This window comes from Chanodichthys erythropterus, chromosome 19 (assembly GCF_024489055.1).
Source record: "Chanodichthys erythropterus isolate Z2021 chromosome 19, ASM2448905v1, whole genome shotgun sequence".
In the NCBI taxonomy this organism is placed as follows: domain Eukaryota; kingdom Metazoa; phylum Chordata; class Actinopteri; order Cypriniformes; family Xenocyprididae; genus Chanodichthys; species Chanodichthys erythropterus.
Window position 1 is genome coordinate 762,667 of NC_090239.1, and position 19,181 is coordinate 781,847.

General features: G+C 35.8%; 2 protein-coding genes across 4 annotated transcripts in view; one reads left to right on the plus strand and one right to left on the minus strand.

The window, feature by feature from the left end:
• lzts2b (leucine zipper, putative tumor suppressor 2b) overlaps positions 1-6,156 on the minus strand; it is a 37,806-nt gene extending 31,650 nt beyond the window's left edge. For 2 of the 3 annotated variants that reach the window (XM_067370310.1, XM_067370312.1), the window contains exon 1: positions 5,730-6,156. The gene's annotated coding sequence lies outside the window, so the exon portion shown is untranslated. The remainder of the gene's footprint in view (positions 1-5,729) is intronic. The other variant, XM_067370308.1, reaches the window with a different exon arrangement.
• Positions 6,157-9,648: 3,492 nt separating this feature from the next.
• LOC137007635 (ras-related protein Rab-37) lies at positions 9,649-17,249 on the plus strand. Its single transcript, XM_067369222.1, has 9 exons — positions 9,649-9,794; positions 14,807-14,917; positions 15,015-15,056; positions 15,133-15,199; positions 15,283-15,335; positions 15,514-15,579; positions 15,650-15,706; positions 15,914-15,990; positions 16,113-17,249. The coding sequence occupies exons 1-9, from the start codon at positions 9,741-9,743 to the stop codon at positions 16,216-16,218; spliced, it is 633 nt and encodes a 210-aa protein (XP_067225323.1). The 5' UTR covers positions 9,649-9,740; the 3' UTR covers positions 16,219-17,249.
• The last annotated feature ends 1,932 nt before the right edge of the window (positions 17,250-19,181 follow it).

A 19,181-nucleotide genomic window follows, 5' to 3' on the forward strand; every position in this document is an offset into this window, starting at 1 on the left:
AACAGACCTACTTTAGATGACCAAAAAAAACAGAAATCACTGACATTTAACCCACGAAAGCAGCAGAAGAGAATCCTGAAAAGATCATATATTTGCTGAACCTCTCCTTAAGTGTACGACTGATAAAATAACGGCAAACAGATTTAAAAAGAAACAAGTAAATAATCACAGAAACATCATGTTCATCTCTAATTCGATGTAAAGGATGACTGTAGAAAGCACATCAGTCACAGCCAGGACTTTTGTTTTTAAAACTCAATCTCCAACAATCTCAATCATAACAGAGACCTTTAACTCACACAGAAGCTCTAATGACGGCTCTATAAATAGAGAGAGTATTAATAGCGTTTACAGAGAACTATGGGTTATGGGAAGCCACACCTGATTTGTGTGCAGTTCAGATATAATCCATTTATATTAATAGATTACAGAACAAACTCGATGAAAGAGTCTCGCAGCAACCTTTCACGAACATGACTGAAAATGAAGCCTATTTTAGGACCATTAAGATCTTTATTTATTTATTTATCTGATGTTTTTTAGATTTGGTGGTAAAATGAAAATGCCACTGGACCCCAAATTTTCTCACACAAAATATTTTTATTATGCTTTTTGTCTCAAACACACGCGCTCGCATTCTTCCCTGAGAAACCTTGAGACCCTCCCAGAGGGCTGATGACAAAAACATCAACAAGTGGCTGCACAGGAAATGAGGTCATCAAACTTCACTTTGAGCATGTGTGTGTGTGAGAGAGAGTTTGTTTACAGACTGGAGGAACAGCGGATGTGGGTTTGACCATCATGAGCTTCACTGTAAACAAGAGCTCAAACACTGCGGCTGAGTTCAGTGATGAAAATAAAGCCTATGGTGTTCATTGGCTGAACCGCATCTGCTTTGCCCCGCCCTCAAACACTGCAGTTGTATTCGAGACTGGAAGAGTTTGGTTCGTGGTTCGAGAAGACGCTGTTTTCTGCTGAGATTTATACGGTAAAACTGATGCCTGTTTGTATCACAAGTGCTGAGATTCAGATATGATAATGAGCATTTGGTTTCCAACCAATCACAATAGGCTGAAACCAATCAGAGCAGAGCAGCTCTCAGAGAGGCGGGGTTTAGAGAGGCAGAATCTTTGAATTAAGCTTTTCAGACACTGCGAGAAAAGAGCTGATTCTGCAGTGGATATTATGAGAGAATTAAACTGTTTTTGACCTTGGATGAATGTAAATCAATTGTAGGAGACTTTAAAATAGCATAATAGGGGCACTTTAACTAAAATCTCTAAGCCTAAACAAGCATCGCACTTAACGACTCATGAGTAAGTGTGCTAGAATTTCCTGAGCAATAAGGAAATGGTCTCAAATTTGCTCAGGGATGTTGATCTGTTAAGTCAGGACTTTAAGCGCTTACACACAAACACAAGAGCGACAGGTAAAGCCAGAATTCCTCAGGTGCGTCAGCGCAGAGATTTCACATCACAAAGACTCTTACAAACACCGTTTAGAGCCTGAATTCCCCTCACACGGCCAAATTTAAATAAATAATTGAACATGTTCACATATAAATGTTTGTATTACTGATGGCTCAGTGTTTGGAAATGATAACAGGATTTACTGACTCTCAAACTGTTCTGTTCATACAAAACCTCACAGCAGCAGACCAAATAAAGTCAAGTATCTTTTCTATTTCCGTGACAGCCATGAGTATCGCCCTGTAACCCTTCCCTAAACGAATCCAACTGAGGTGCAAATTCATTAGTCAGATCTTTATAGTCACCGGACTAGTTCCATTCAAACAGCATGCAAAAAACACAGTTCAGTTATAAAATGCAGAACGTAAGAACCGTTGTGCGAATGTGGCCTACGGTCCAAACACTCTTCGTTTAAGGGTCTTAAATGAGACAGAAGGTCACACCCAGATCGCTCGGATTAGGAGAGAGAGCGATTATGGCAGAGCGGTTTTCCGTATTCAACTCCTCACCCGGCAATCGGATAAATACAGAAGCGCTACAATAAACAACCAGTAATTAACACAGAGACCTTTATCCAGCAATGCCACTATCAGACATCTGTTGCTCACGAATGAAGCCGCCGATGCAAATTGAATGTATCAATGAATATGAAACGTCTGCAATCAAAGGACTTTGTCTAATCAAACAGACTTCATTAAAGAATGATTCGCCCCAGTGAAACGCAGCTGATTTGAGGTCACTGGGTCACTAGAGGGATCCAGATACATGCAGTAAATGTTTGACTGAACCATATTTTGGCACGTCGACCTTTTAAACTCGCGTGTATGTGCAGATGTATTTGTGCAATATCGCTGATGTTTGGTCAAAAGAATAATTCCCGCTGGTTCATCTACTATTTTTATTTATATATAGTAGGCAGCACAATATTCATTCATGTGTAATGTAGGTTTTCATTCAGAATTCTACTGTTACACAATTGTTTTTAATGCAGGATAATGGCTTGAACTAAAGCACATTAACACAGTAGTTCAGTCTTTACAAGATTTAAAATGCATCATTAAAGGGTTAGTTCACCCAAAAAATTCTGTCATTTATTACTCACCCTCATGTTGTTCCACACCTGTAAGACTTTCAATCATCTTCAGAACACAATTGAAGGTATTTTTAATGAAATCAGAGAGATTTCCCTTCCTCCATTGACAGCTACACAACTACCACTTTGACACTTCAAAAAGTTCATAAAGAGATCGTAAAACTAATCCATATGGATTGAGCGGTTAAGTCCAAATTTTCTGAAGAGACTCGATTGCTTTAAATGATGAACAGATTGAATTTAGGCTTTTATTTACATATAAACATTGATCAGCGAACATAAACAAAAGCTCAACCAAACCTGCTTGACGTGTGAGAACAAACCTCTTGCTGAAGCTCAAACGTGCTGCGTAACACGAGAACGAACCTCATTGGTTCTTGCAGAAACTCAAACGTGCTGCGTAACACGAGAACGAACCTCATTGGTTCTTGCAGAAACTCAAACGTGCTGCGTAACACGAGAACGAACCTCATTGGTTCTTGCAGAAACTCAAACGTGCTGCGTAACACGAGAACGAACCTCATTGGTTCTTGCAGAAACTCAAACGTGCTGCGTAACACGAGAACGAACCTCATTGGTTCTTGCAGAAACTCAAACGTGCTGCGTAACACGAGAACGAAACTCATTGGTTCTTGCTGAAGCTCAAACGTGCTGCGTAACACCAGAATGAACCTCATTGGTTCTTGAAGAAACTCAAACGTGCTGCGTATCACGAGAACGAACCTCATTGGTTCTTGAAGAAACTCAAACGTGCTGCGTAACACGAGAACGAACCTCATTGGTTCTTGCAGAAACTCAAACGTGCTGCGTATCACGAGAACGAACCTCATTGGTTCTTGCAGAAACTCAAACGTGCTGCGTAACACGAGAACGAACCTCATTGGTTCTTGCAGAAGCTCAAACGTGCTGCGTAACACGAGAACGAACCTCATTGGTTCTTGCAGAAACTCAAACGTGCTGCGTAACACGAGAACGAACCTCATTGGTTCTTGCAGAAGCTCAAACGTGCTGCGTAACACGAGAACGAACCTCATTGGTTCTTGCAGAAACTCAAACGTGCTGCGTAACACGAGAATGAACCTCATTGGTTCTTGCAGAAACTCAAACGTGCTGCGTATCACGAGAACGAACCTCATTGGTTCTTGCAGAAACTCAAACGTGCTGCGTAACACGAGAACGAACCTCATTGGTTCTTGCAGAAGCTCAAACGTGCTGCGTAACACGAGAACGAACCTCATTGGTTCTTGCAGAAACTCAAACGTGCTGCGTAACACGAGAACGAACCTCATTGGTTCTTGCAGAAACTCAAACGTGCTGCGTAACACGAGAACGAAACTCATTGGTTCTTGCTGAAGCTCAAACGTGCTGCGTAACACGAGAACGAACCTCATTGGTTCTTGCAGAAACTCAAACGTGCTGCGTAACACGAGAACGAAACTCATTGGTTCTTGCTGAAGCTCAAACGTGCTGCGTAACACCAGAATGAACCTCATTGGTTCTTGCAGAAACTCAAACGTGCTGCGTAACACGAGAACGAACTTCATTGGTTCTTGCTGAAGCTCAAACGTGCTGCGTAACACGAGAACGAACCTCATTGGTTCTTGCAGAAACTCAAACGTGCTGCGTAACACGAGAATGAACCTCATTGGTTCTTGCAGAAACTCAAACGTGCTGCGTAACACGAGAACGAACCTCATTGGTTCTTGCAGAAACTCAAACGTGCTGCGTAACACGAGAATGAACCTTATTGGTTCTTGCAGAAGCTCAAACGTGCTGCGTAACACGAGAACGAACCTCATTGGTTCTTGCAGAAACTCAAACGTGCTGCGTAACACGAGAACGAAACTCATTGGTTCTTGCTGAAGCTCAAACGTGCTGCGTAACACCAGAATGAACCTCATTGGTTCTTGAAGAAACTCAAACGTGCTGCGTATCACGAGAATGAACTTCATTGGTTCTTGCTGAAGCTCAAACGTGCTGCGTATCACGAGAACGAACCTCATTGGTTCTTGAAGAAACTCAAACGTGCTGCGTAACACGAGAACGAACCTCATTGGTTCTTGCAGAAACTCAAACGTGCTGCGTAACACGAGAACGAACCTCATTGGTTCTTGCTGAAGCTCAAACGTGCTGCGTAACACCAGAATGAACCTCATTGGTTCTTGCAGAAACTCAAACGTGCTGCGTAACACGAGAACGAACCTCATTGGTTCTTGCAGAAACTCAAACGTGCTGCGTAACACGAGAACGAACCTCATTGGTTCTTGCAGAAACTCAAACGTGCTGCGTAACACGAGAACGAAACTCATTGGTTCTTGCTGAAGCTCAAACGTGCTGCGTAACACCAGAATGAACCTCATTGGTTCTTCAAGAAACTCAAACGTGCTGCGTATCACGAGAATGAACTTCATTGGTTCTTGCTGAAGCTCAAACGTGCTGCGTATCACGAGAATGAACCTCATTGGTTCTTGCTGAAGCTCAAATGTGCTGCGTATCACGAGAATGAACCTCATTGGCTCTTGCTTTTTATTAAATACTACAGTATTGATTTATCAGTGCACATTGTTTTAAATTCATGTTCCTCATAATCTTAAAATAACTTACCCTCCCTCTTGCAGCGACATCTCTTCTCTGGTGACGCATTTACTGGCGCGAGGGCGGGGCAACCTGTCACTCACATGAGATCCACCAATAGCAAACCACAACCATCCAATCAATTGGTGTGTCAAGGTTTAAAATCCCCTGATCTATCGATTTGATCGATTGACCAAAAGAACATCAGGGGTTAAACGAAACCCTTCATCTTACAGCTGATGTCATCAGTGACTAGTTAAATGCTAAACTAATGAAGAAGGAAGTTTGTGCTGTTTATTGTAAACAGTCACAGAAATGACATGAAAAGACCTTTAAACCTCTCTTGATAATGACTGAACTGATAAACAATGAAACAAATGATAACATTTAAAGTTATTTCCTCGCCAAATATCCTCTCTGCATCATAAACCAAAGAAGCCTAAAGTCAAACATTCACGCTTTCAAAACAACCTGAGGAGGAAAAACCTGCTTCAATGTCAACAAGAGACGCTGTCACAGTTCATAACTTATCTCATCTGTATAAAACATGATAATTAAATATATCGTTCTGTATCTAGAATCGCTGTACTCACCATACTGTAGCGCACACAGGGTTTGTTACTGTCCAGGTTTAATATCCTTCACTTTCTGCGCTTGTTCAGCTGGGGCTGAAGTTCCCGATGCGCGTCCCCGAGCGCGTCCTCATCACGCCCCTCCCCCATCATTCACTAACTCTCTACTGTCCGAGCGTTACAGTAATACTATGACGAAGTGTTTAATATTAATTACACAGTGTGCCGCGCGGCTTCACTGATTGGCTAAAAACCTGACGCTGGTGGGCGGGCGCTACTCAGATCGCGAATAAGGAATCTCTGTAGAAGGGGGTTTGGCACAATGAATATTAATGACTGGACGTTCCATGACGTTTATCAAAACGTCAGCGCGAACTAATTAATATTCATAAGCTGTTTCTTCGCTATAGTAGTGTGTGCAAAGAGGAATTTACTCTTTTTTTGTCATTTACACACGCAAGTTTGCAACCAAGTTCCTGATATTTCTATTCATGTTCCTGTAAAATGCTATGAGTGTATACAATATCAATATATAATGCTAATATCATGTGCATATATATTACATTGTTAATACCTAAAACAAAATAAAGCCTGCACCACTTGCTACATTTTATTTATTTATTTGTTTGTTGCTTTTTTAAGGATTTTAATAGTTGGAATGAGGATTCAGAATTTCAAGATTTTCCCAGGCCTTTTCCCTTGAATGTAAATCTTTTTTCAAGGTTTCCCACGGTCATAGAAAACCTGGGAAAAGATTTACATTTAAGCCATTTAGCAGGCGCTCTGATCAAGAGGGACGTACAGAAAGTTTTGCTTTCTTCCATTGATAATTGCTGTTGAATCATACAATCTAAAAATGCTGGGTTAAAAACAACCCAAGTTGGGTTGAAAATGGACAAACCCAGTGACTGGCTTGTTTTGACCCACTGGTTGGGTTAAATGTTTGCCCAACTTGCTGGGTAGTTTTATTGAACTCAACTATTGTTTAAAAATGACTATATGTCTGGATTAAAATGAACCCAAAATAGGTTGTAAATTAAAAATCAGACACATAACTACTAGAGGCAACAATAATAATCAAAAGGTGAACATTTATTAATAAGCTATTTAATAAATGTCTATTGTTTAATTATTATTCATTAAACATATTAATAAATGTTCATTTCCAACATTTTTGGGTTCATTTTAAGCAAGAAATACAGTATTTTTTAAACACTAGTTGAGTTAAATAAAATCATTTAACCCAATCACTGCATACTCAACCCATCTTGGGTTGTTTTTAACCCAGCCTTTTTAGAGTGTATAAAAAGCAATGAGAAAAGTACATCATTCAACCCTACATGAACGTCTCTTACATCTGATCTATCACAGGAAATGAGTGTCTGGGATATTTATGACCTGAGCGTTTCAGACACTCAAAAAACTGGTCTAACAGGAACTTGATGAGAATCTGATGAGCAGGAGATTCCAGGCATGCCTGGTCTTCTATAAGCCTCCATCACGCATGCCAGGGTTTTCTGGTTCTTGGAGCAGACCTCTGTGAGAAACTGGGCCAGGAAGGTCTTGCACATTTACAAACCATCTGCTTTTCCCCTGTGCATCAGCATGTTCGAGAGCTGATGACCTGAAAGGCTCTAATTCTGCTGTACACAAGTTCAGCTCTGTCTTGAGTTTCAGTCCTGTGGTTGGTAAACAGTGCGGGTCGACAGACTGAGAGATCAGACAATGGAATGCTCAGGAATGCCCTGACGTGGGCAACCAGAGCTATTGTTCATTGTTGTTCCCACCACAATTAGTCTCCCACAGTTCCAACGGACATCAGATATGTGTGTGCATTGGGAATAGAGGTATATATGGATACATATGAGACCCTGGACCACAAAAACACCAGTCATAAGGGTATGAGATTTATACATCATCTGAAATAATGAATAAATTGATGTATGGTTTGTTTGGAAAATCTGGAATCTGAGGGTGCAAAAAAAAATTTAAATATTGAGAAAATCGCCTTTAAAGTTGTCCAAACGAAGTCCTTAGCAATGCATTTCTACTCACAAAAATACATTTTTGATATATTTAGGGTATTAATGCCACTTGATATTTAATTAATATCCTATTGATTTTTGGCATAAAAGAAAAATTGATAATTTTGACCCATGCAATGTATTGTTGGTTATTGCTACAAATATACCCATGACTTATGACTGGTTTTGTAGTCCAGGGTCACATATATGACATTGTTGTATGTTGTCTTTGATGCTTGTTTATGTGTTTCTTGGTAAGTCGAGTGTTAGTCCAAGGGGAATTTTTGAAAAAAATAAAAACAAAAAAAATCCTCATGCATCCAAAGGCATCTGAATGTGACCCAGTTTTAAATGTGAAAAGGCTCAATGAGCACATTTTTCTTTCCTTTCTTGTAAAGTGTACTCCAACAGTCTTTAAAAAACTTAAGTTTTGTTAGTATTTGTAGTAGCAGATTTGTTAGACTCACCTTGATTTGCATTTAAGAAATGTTAAAAAATTATTTTCATGATTTATCACATTTTTTCTTCTGTCAAATCAACTCAAATAATTAATGTAGCTCAGAACAGATAACATAATATTTTGAGTTTCTGTTGATTAAACCAGTCTCCTTCATTAATTTCAATGAACTCTAAATTTGAAGGCAACCAGGTAACTTACTTTTTTAAGTTAAACCAACATTTTTTTTTTTTTTACAGTGCATGAAATATTAACGTGAATTAATTTGTCTTGCCATTTAAACAGCAATGCAAGTCTAACATCTGTGAAACTGCACTGTAGACCACGTCTGCCTTCTTCACATTCCGTCTACATCAGGTTTCAGCTGATTGCACTGAAGTTTTGCTCAGAATTGCCTCCAGATTTGACCACAGATGTCTATGTAGTGAACTGCAGCTCTGCTTGGGAAACAATGAGAACAATGTCAGATGGTAGAAAAAGATTCTGTTTTTATTCTTGAGTGCTTGAGGCCCAGTCTGGGGAGATGATGATCATGATGATGATGAACCTCCATCTGTACAGGTTTAATCAGGTTAATTAAGGTAAGTGACTTTCTTTGAGTTTTCCAACATTGCTGACCTTTAAAGAAACCCATCAGAGGAAAACTGTCACTCGTCTATCTGATGTGGAACATTGTGTCCCACTGGCCTCTGGAAGAACACTCACTCAGCAGCATCTGTCCTAGAACATGTCATGATCAAATATGAACACACTGCCAAAAGTGTCTGTCAAATGCATAAAAGTGAATAAAAACATGATTATTCTCTGATATTTACAAGGTTTTCACCTGCTAACAATAAACATGTTCTAAGAACGTTTTGTTAACGTTCCCATTGAGTTATAAAAACGTTATTTCTGAATCTACTCTCAACATTTACAATGATACATTTTAAAAACTTTATGCGGATGTTAAGGAAACATTCCATTGTAGCATTCTTCAAACAATGTTACAATGTTCTCTGAACGTTCTGGAACAAGTTGTAACATTTAAAAATGTTACACAAACTGAAACCTTTCTTCATCATTTCTTATTTCGTCATGGGTTTGGAGGGATTGATTGAGTAAATGTTACATTTTGAGTGAACTTTTACAGTCCTTTTGAAAATTAGCTGTTCAGTAACACGGTGGATATTATTTTTAATCTGTACTGTCATCTAGTGGTCACCATTAAAACTCATCTGTGCATTTGTGTTTTTAATCATATATACTATATATATTTTAATTTGTTAACATGTAGTGTAGCCAGTCAGTGTCACAGTTATTGTTAATAATAATAATAATAATAATAATAATCTTTGTGTTTTCTTTTATATGTTTTTTTCTATTATTATTGAACGCCACAAGAACAATGTTTAACATATGGTAGAATTATTATTATTATTGAATAGTTTTTCAGTGTTTGTTCGTTAGCTTGTTATAATGAGTTTATTGGTGTGGAAATGACGTGGATTTTCTGTTGTTGCGTCATCGGCGGAGACGCGCAGCGCGCCCCGTGAGAGCGAGCGCTCAGTGATGGATCAGATCAGCGCAGCGGGCGTCGCTTATAATCAGGATTTAACGCACAAGGTAATAATTATTCATCAATCAATAAACCGACAAACCGCTGAATGTTTGGTTCTTGATATTGACATTTCTGACAGATGTTTGACAAAATGAGAGTATGTGTTGATGTGGTGTTCATTCATGCGCATTCTGTTTGTGATATTCATTTCACGTACTGTATGTGATGCTGAGATTTGTCTAGATGTTTGTTCATTTATTAATAATTTCAGGTATAATGCAACACACTGTGGATAAATTATTTTCCACTGTCAGTCGCACAGAGATTCTTACAATCTTGAAAGAGTCAGATCTCATTTGATAATAACTGTAATAATAGTGTCTTCTCTGTGGTGATCATGTGATTATAGTGTGTTATTATATATCTAATGGTGGTGATTACAGTGTTATTATAGTGTGTTATGTGTTGATCATTACAGTGTGTTATGTGATGATGGTTATGATGATTGCAGAAGCCTATTTCATTGTACATGATGATCTGAATATAGTTTGTTATGATTTGTGATTGTGGTAATTTATAGTGTGTTATGTATGTGATGATATTTCAATGTTTTATGATATGTGATGATAGTGATTATTGTGTTATGATGTATTATGATTTAGGTGTTTTATGGTATGTGATTATGGTGATTATAGTGTTATGATATATGAAGATAATTATTATTGCAGTATATTATGGTATGTGATGAATGATGATGTGATTATAGTGTTATGTTATGATGGTAATTATACTGTATTTTGAAATGTGATGATGGTGATTATGGTATATGATGATTTCAGTGTTTTGATATGTGATTATGATGATTATTGTGTTATGTAATGATGGTGATTATAGTTTATATGATAATGGTGATTATAGAGTTTTATGATATGTGATGATGGTGATTGAAGTGTATAATATTTAGTGTATTTAGTGCTACAGTAGTTTATGTAGAACACACACACACACACACACACACACACAGAGGCTGTGTGTGTTTTAGCCTTGGGTCTCTGGATGGGTTTTTTATTCTCTGTTATTCTTCAGTGACTGTTACATAACAGAATAAAACTGACACAAGTCTTCTCACTAAATGAAGACACACAGTCACCGTGGACTCACATGTTTTGTTCATCCTTCCTTTTGAATCCCAACAATCAGTCTTCCACAAGAGAAGGTTTTGATCCGACACTCGCAGTAAAACATATCTTAAAATATGTGAATAAAATTTAATTCAGCCGTGTTCCTGATGAGTTCCAAAGCATCTGTGTTTCTTCTGCCTGATTACTTCCTGTTGGGGTTGAGCATTATGTCAGACTCTGTTGTTATGGCAACAGCACACCTCCATCAGCACCAGCACTTATCTGTGACTTCACATAGCGATGGACGTTTCAACGGGGGCAGCAGACTGATTCATAAAACAGTCAAGACAGTTCTTTAAAAACATTCTAAATGTTCTAGTAATGTCGTATTCTGAGTGTCTCTTCATCTGAGACAGTGATGATTGTATGATTTCTGTGTGTTTTCATTTAAATCTGCAATATCATGAAACTACACTGTTCAATAATGTTTTGTTCATCTGTCAGTGATTATGATGATTATTGTGTTATATGATGATGGTAATTATACTGTTTTATGATACGTGATGATGGTGATTATAATGTTATGATATATGATGATTTCAGTGTTTTATGATATGTGATGATGGTGATTATAATGTTATGATATATGATGATTTCAGTGTTTTATGATATGTGATGATGGTGATTATAATGTTATGATATATGATGATTTCAGTGTTTTATGACGTGATGATGGTGATTATAATGTTATGATATATGATGATTTCAGTGTTTTATGATTTGTGATGATGGTAATTATAATGTTATGATATATGATGATTTCAGTGTTTTATGAAATGTGATGATGGTGATTATGATGTGATGATACATGATGATTTCAGTGTTTTATGAGATGTGATTATGGTGATTATAATGTTATGATATATGATGATTTCAGTGTTTAATGAAATGTGATGATGGTGATTATGATGTTATGATATATGATGATTTCAGTGTTTTATGATTTGTGATTATGATGGTGATTATAGTGTGATGATATATGATGATTTCAGTGTTTTATGATTTGTGATGATGGTGATTATAATGTTATGATATATGACTTTAGTGTTTTATGACGTGATGATGGTGATTATAATGTTATGATATATGATGATTTCAGTGTTTTATGATATGTGATTATGGTAATTATAATGTTATGATATATGATGATTTTTGTGTTTTATGATTTGTGATGATGGTGATTACAATGTTATGATATATGATGATTTCAGTGTTTTATGATATGTGATGATGGTGATTATGATGTTATGATATATGATGATTTCTGTGTTTTATGAAATGTTTGTGATGATGGTGATTATAATGTTATGATATATGATGATTTCTGTGTTTTATGAAATGTGATTATGGTGATTATAATGTTATGATATATGATGATTTTTGTGTTTTATGATTTGTGATGATGGTGATTATGATGTTATGATATATGATGATTTCTGTGTTTTATGAAATGTTTGTGATTATGGTGATTATAATGTTATGATATATGATGATTTCAGTGTTTTATGAGATGTGATTATGATGGTGATTATAGTGTGATGATATATGATGATTTCAGTGTTTAATGAAATGTGATGATGGTGATTATAATGTTATGATATATGATGATTTCAGTGTTTTATGATTTGTGATTATGATGGTGATTATAGTGTGATGATATATGATGATTTCAGTGTTTAATGAAATGTGATGATGGTGATTATGATGTTATGATATATGATGATTTCAGTGTTTTATGATTTGTGATTATGATGGTGATTATAGTGTGATGATATATGATGATTTCAGTGTTTTATGATTTGTGATGATGGTGATTATAATGTTATGATATATGATTTTAGTGTTTTATGACGTGATGATGGTGATTATAATGTTATGATATATGATTTTAGTGTTTTATGACGTGATGATGGTGATTATAATGTTATGATATATGATGATTTCTGTGTTTTATGAAATGTGATTATGGTGATTATAATGTTATGATATATGATGATTTTTGTGTTTTATGATTTGTGATGATGGTGATTACAATGTTATGATATATGATGATTTCAGTGTTTTATGATATGTGATGATGGTGATTATGATGTTATGATATATGATGATTTCTGTATTTTATGAAATGTTTGTGATGATGGTGATTATAATGTTATGATATATGATGATTTCTGTGTTTTATGAAATGTGATTATGGTGATTATAATGTTATGATATATGATGATTTTTGTGTTTTATGATTTGTGATGATGGTGATTATGATGTTATGATATATGATGATTTCTGTGTTTTATGAAATGTTTGTGATTATGGTGATTATAATGTTATAATATATGATGATTTCAGTGTTTTATGACGTGATGATGGTGATTATGATGTTATGATATATGATGATTTCTGTGTTTTATGAAATGTTTGTGATTATGGTGATTATAATGTTATGATATATGATGATTTCAGTGTTTTATGAGATGTGATTATGGTGATTATAATGTTATGATATATGATGATTTCAGTGTTTTATGATATGTGACGATGGTGATTATGATGTTATGATATATGATGATTTCTGTGTTTTATGAAATGTTTGTGATTATGGTGATTATAATGTTATGATATATGATGATTTCAGTGTTTTATGACGTGATGATGGTGATTATAATGTTATGATATATGATGATTTCAGTGTTTTATGAGATGTGATGATGGTGATTATAATGTTATGATATATGATGATTTCAGTGTTTTATGATATGTGACGATGGTGATTATGATGTTATGATATATGATGATTTCTGTGTTTTATGAAATGTTTGTGATTATGGTGATTATAATGTTATGATATATGATGATTTCAGTGTTTTATGAGATGTGATTATGGTGATTATGATGTTATGATATATGATGATTTCTGTGTTTTATGAAATGTTTGTGATTATGGTGATTATAATGTTATGATATATGATGATTTCAGTGTTTTATGATATGTGACGATGGTGATTATGATGTTATGATATATGATGATTTCTGTGTTTTATGAAATGTTTGTGATTATGGTGATTATAATGTTATGATATATGATGATTTCAGTGTTTTATGAGATGTGATTATGGTGATTATGATGTTATGATATATGATGATTTCTGTGTTTTATGAAATGTTTGTGATTATGGTGATTATAATGTTATGATATATGATGATTTCAGTGTTTTATGATATGTGACGATGGTGATTATGATGTTATGATATATGATGATTTCTGTGTTTTATGAAATGTTTGTGATTATGGTGATTATAATGTTATGATATATGATGATTTCAGTGTTTTATGACGTGATGATGGTGATTATAATGTTATGATATATGATGATTTCAGTGTTTTATGAGATGTGATTATGGTGATTATAATGTTATGATATATGATGATTTCAGTGTTTTATGACGTGATGATGGTGATTATAATGTTATGATATATGATGATTTCAGTGTTTTATGATATGTGATTATGGTAATTATAATGTTATGATATATGATGATTTTTGTGTTTTATGATTTGTGATGATGGTGATTATAATGTTATGATATATGATGATTTCAGTGTTTTATGATATGTGATTATGGTAATTATAATGTTATGATATATGATGATTTTTGTGTTTTATGATTTGTGATGATGGTGATTACAATGTTATGATATATGATGATTTCAGTGTTTTATGGTAGGTGGGTTAGGTTTTGTGCATGATTTCTATATATTTCTTTTCACCTTCTGTGGGTCTAAAAGTTTGAGACAGCATTGAAAAGTTGGGATTTTTTCCATTTAAATATAGAAATAAACTTTTATGATTTTGAAAAACAACACGCATGTAAAATCGCACTCTCTTCTCCTCTCGTAGACCATCCTGGTGGGAGACAGTGGAGTGGGAAAGACTTCTCTACTGGTTCAGTTTGATCAAGGGAAATTCATCCCTGGATCTTTTTCTGCCACAGTGGGAATCGGATTTACGGTAATTGACCACATTAATCAATCGTATCATATCAATAATGAACTTTAAACAGGATTGTAGATGTTATGATCCACAATCACTGCTTTTCTCTGGTCAGAACAAAGTTCTTACAGTGGACGAGCTGAAGGTGAAATTACAGGTGAGTGACGCTGACACACCTTCATGAGAATCATAAAGCAAACTGATCGTTATAGCAGTTGGTGTTTCTGTCTCAGATCTGGGACACGGCAGGACAGGAGAGATTTCGCAGCGTCACACATGCATATTACAGAGACGCTCAGGGTGAGAAATCACGACTCTCTCATGTATTGTAGGATACTGTATTCATACTGTATTCAATGATCATTGTATTATTGATCTCTCAGCGCTTCTCCTGCTCTATGACATCACCAGCAAATCATCCTTTGACAACACAAGGGTACGAACTCTTCAGCAGGCAACACACTTCATTTCAAGCATGATTTGTACATATTCTATGCACAAATAAATTATAATAATATTGAGGTTTACAGTCAGCTGAATGTTAAGCACATTTTTGTTGAAATAAAATCTAACAGAGAAATACTTCTTCTGATTGGTTGGATATTTTGTTGTAGGCGTGGCTTACTGAGATTCATGAATATGCTCAGGACGATGTGGTCATCATGTTGCTTGGAAACAAGGTAAGAGGACTTTGAGATTGGAGCACACATTGTATAAATCATAACTGTAACTGTACGTGTGTCTCCTCAGTCGGACATGTCCAGCTCCAGAGTGATCCGACGTGAGGACGGAGAGAAGCTCGCCAGAGTGAGTCGAATCATTCATCCTGCTCCATCTGTTCCAGTGTTTCATCTCTGATCATGCTCACACGGTCATGGAAAACATGGAGAAAAAAATGTTTATTTATTACGTTTTTTTCTTTCGTAATTATGCTCTACTGGTAAATATTCAATATATATTTACAAATTTTAGCGCTTCATTCACATTTAAACCCTTTAAACATGGTTTTGGCAGGAGTATGGAGTCATTTTCCTGGAGACCAGCGCCAAGACCGGACTCAACGTCGACGAGGCCTTTATGACTGTGGCAAAGTGAGTTTATTCCGGCATTCTTGCAGAATCTGAATACTGAAAGAAAATGTATTACATTCATTAAAGTTAAACAAATATGAAACGCTGCAGGATGTGTGTAATTCTTCATCCGTCCTCTACAGGGAGCTGGTGAGACACTCGGTCCAGCTGCCCGTCGAGCCCAGATTTCACCTTCATGACGTGATGGAGCCGGAGAGAGAGACGACAGGCTGCTGCGGGTTCAACTAGAACACAGAGAAAACAGAGCCAAGATCTTCACCGTACTGAAGTGGGCAGAAAGACCACCAGATGGTGCTGAAGAGCACGGTGAACTTTCAAAGATTGTGTCTGAAAAACGAACTGTACTGGAGCTTGATTTATTTTTTTCATATATCCATGATGTTGTACAAAGACCCATTAAAGACACAGTCTGTGTCCGAAAGTAGTTTGTCATATTATGCTCTTTTTCAAAGTACAAGAACAGGTTTTCCTGCTTGAATGTTGATTATTCTCCTCATATTCTCCATTGTTGCAGCTCCTCTCTTCCCAGTCTGTCAGTAACGCTCTGTTTACTTCCTGTCTCTATGAAGCCCCTCCTTCTGAAAAGCACAATGTGCTCTGATTGGTCGGCTGGAGCAGTGTGTTGTGATTGGTGTTTGGGAAATGTCCCGCCCCTTACCATAACCGCCAGTTTCAACACACTACTGACTAACTCAACCAGGCCCCGCCCCTTTATTCTGCGCATTAATGATTTAAATGAGGAATATTAAATGAGGAATAGATCAATCTAGTGTTTAATATCCATATATCGTCAGTGAGCGTTTCTCTGTGCCTGTTTACATGATGCTGAAGAACAGCAGGTGTTTGTTTCTTCTTTAACACCTTCCTGGATTTTCTTATGCTGCATTTGAATATCAGGATATTATGCACAAATTAAATATTGCCAATCTCTGAGCATCCATGAGAGAAAATATGCATTTTTCCTGCTTTGCTGTACAATGATTGAATTAAGCAGAATTTTTGTTTGCATTGAATTGATATTATTAATTAATAACAAAGTTCTACATATTTAAGAGAATATGCATTTGTGCCTGTTTGTGATGATGTGTTATATCAAAAACAGATTTTATTATGAAATGATGAAACACTATTTTGTATTGCATCTGTTTTGCTGAAATCGAAACACTTTGCACAATTTTGTGTCAAATGTCCTCAGGTCTTTTCCTGTGTTTTGACAATGTGAGATGCTTTATAAAAGACCGGTTGTGTAAATCTGTTCCTCACGGATGTGTTTTGTTATAAAAGAATGTTTTATAAATTCTGTTTGATTGTGTTTCATTCAAGCCATCATGTGACAGACTGTTCTATGCAAAGAATACTGGCATACTGAAGCAAAATTCAAGTAACAAATACAAACTTTTACGGAAAAAAATGAAAAATAAAAAGCAGATTATTTTAACATCTATATTGATCTTTGGAGATTAAAAAAATCAACACATTGATTTCTAAGACTTAAAAGCAGAAGGACATGATTTTCTGAAGAACTGAAGACAAGATTATCGTTATCTTTGGCTGTAAAATCCTTTTTAAATCTAATTCCATCCAGAAAATTAATTAATATTTTCCATTTTCCCTGACACACGTCCTATACATTTGAATGGAAAATAAATAATTAAAAAATGTTATTAATTTAATATACTTTTGGATGTGCAGCGCTTGCTTTCACCACTTGGTGTCGCCAAAGTCATATTTCAAAGGTCATTCACAATAATGTTTCTAATTCAGTTGAGTTATCTGTGATAAATAACTGCCTTCAGTTCAGGTGTAAAAATAAATAAATAAATAATTAAATTGCATGAATAATTTTCTAGCTAATTCTCTAAATGGTTATTAGATTATCCAGGTGTGTGTGTGTGTGTGTGTGTGTGTGTGTGTGGTAGCGCAGGTGTGTGGTCTCATTCCTCGATCCCTCAGTCTGTTTCTGCGCATGCGGCGTCTGGCCGCTAGATGGCGCTGCTCGTTTACACATCCGCACTGCACATAAAAGAAGGAATATGGTCCATTTATTTTGTACAGATAAAATATTACAAATAACATAAATGAGTCTTATATTTATCAAATAGGGATATAGTTGCCTCAGTATCAGTTGTTTTTGTTTTGTTTTGTTTCAAACATCTGCGTAAAAACCTTTTAAAAGGTTAGTTCACCCCAAAATAAAAATAATGTAATTTATTACTCACCCTTATGTCGTTCCACACCCATAAGACCTTCGTTCATCTTCTGAACACAAATTAAGATCTTTTTGATGAAATCCGAGAAGTAGGCTATATGACTCGTCCAATGAAAGCAACGAAATCACCACTTTCAAGATCCAGAAAGGTACTAAAGACATCATTAAAACAGTCATGAAGAAAGGTACTAAAGACATCGTTAAAAGTCATGTCACTGCAGTGGTTCAATCTTAATGTTATGAAGAGACGAGAATACTTTTTTGTGCAAAAACAAAAAAAACAAAAAAACCACTTCATTCAACAACCTCTTCTCTTCTGTGTCATTCTCATATGTTGTTTATGTCCAGCGCTTCCAGGTTCTACGTCAGAACGCCGACTCATTATTGGCCGGCTCCTGTGTCAGCGTCACACTCATGCGTCGTGCTGATCACGTGATCAGCTTTGCCCAATACTGGGCAGGCATTCGGACATAAACATGGAAGCTTCACTGTGTTACTGCGTCACCTGCGTAAGATAATGACACAGAAGAGATTGTTGAATAAAGTCGTTATTTTTGTTTTGTTTTTGCGCACAAAAACTATTCTCGTCTTTAGTACCTTTCTGGACCTTTAAAGTAATAAACCTCTCCGATTTCATCAAAAATATCTTAATTTGTGTTCTGAAGATGAACGAAGGTCTTACGGGTGAGTAATTAATGTCAGAAATTTCATTTTTGGGTGAACTAACCCTTTAAATTAGAATAAATCTGATGAGTTTTGCTCTCACAAAAAACACAGAGGTAACTGTTGAACTATTATATTTAATCAATATTATAACTATTAACTATTATATTTAATCAAAATAATCAATTTCATCGATATTTTAATGCAAGTCAGTTAGTGCAAGTGTCGTGTTTTTATTATTTATAGCCTACAATATACGTTAATCAAAATAAAGGTTGTATACACTTTACATTCTTCGCTTTTTTAATTTTACTTTTGA

Excerpts from the sequence above, each read along its gene's own strand:
- LOC137007635 (XM_067369222.1), top strand. The coding sequence starts at position 9,741 with ATGGATCAGATCAGCGCAGCGGGCGTCGCTTATAATCAGGATTTAACG. Across the intron at positions 9,795-14,806 it reads ATCAGGATTTAACGCACAAG|ACCATCCTGGTGGGAGACAG; the intron begins GTAATAATTATT and ends CTCCTCTCGTAG. Across the intron at positions 15,336-15,513 it reads CATCCTTTGACAACACAAGG|GCGTGGCTTACTGAGATTCA; the intron begins GTACGAACTCTT and ends ATTTTGTTGTAG.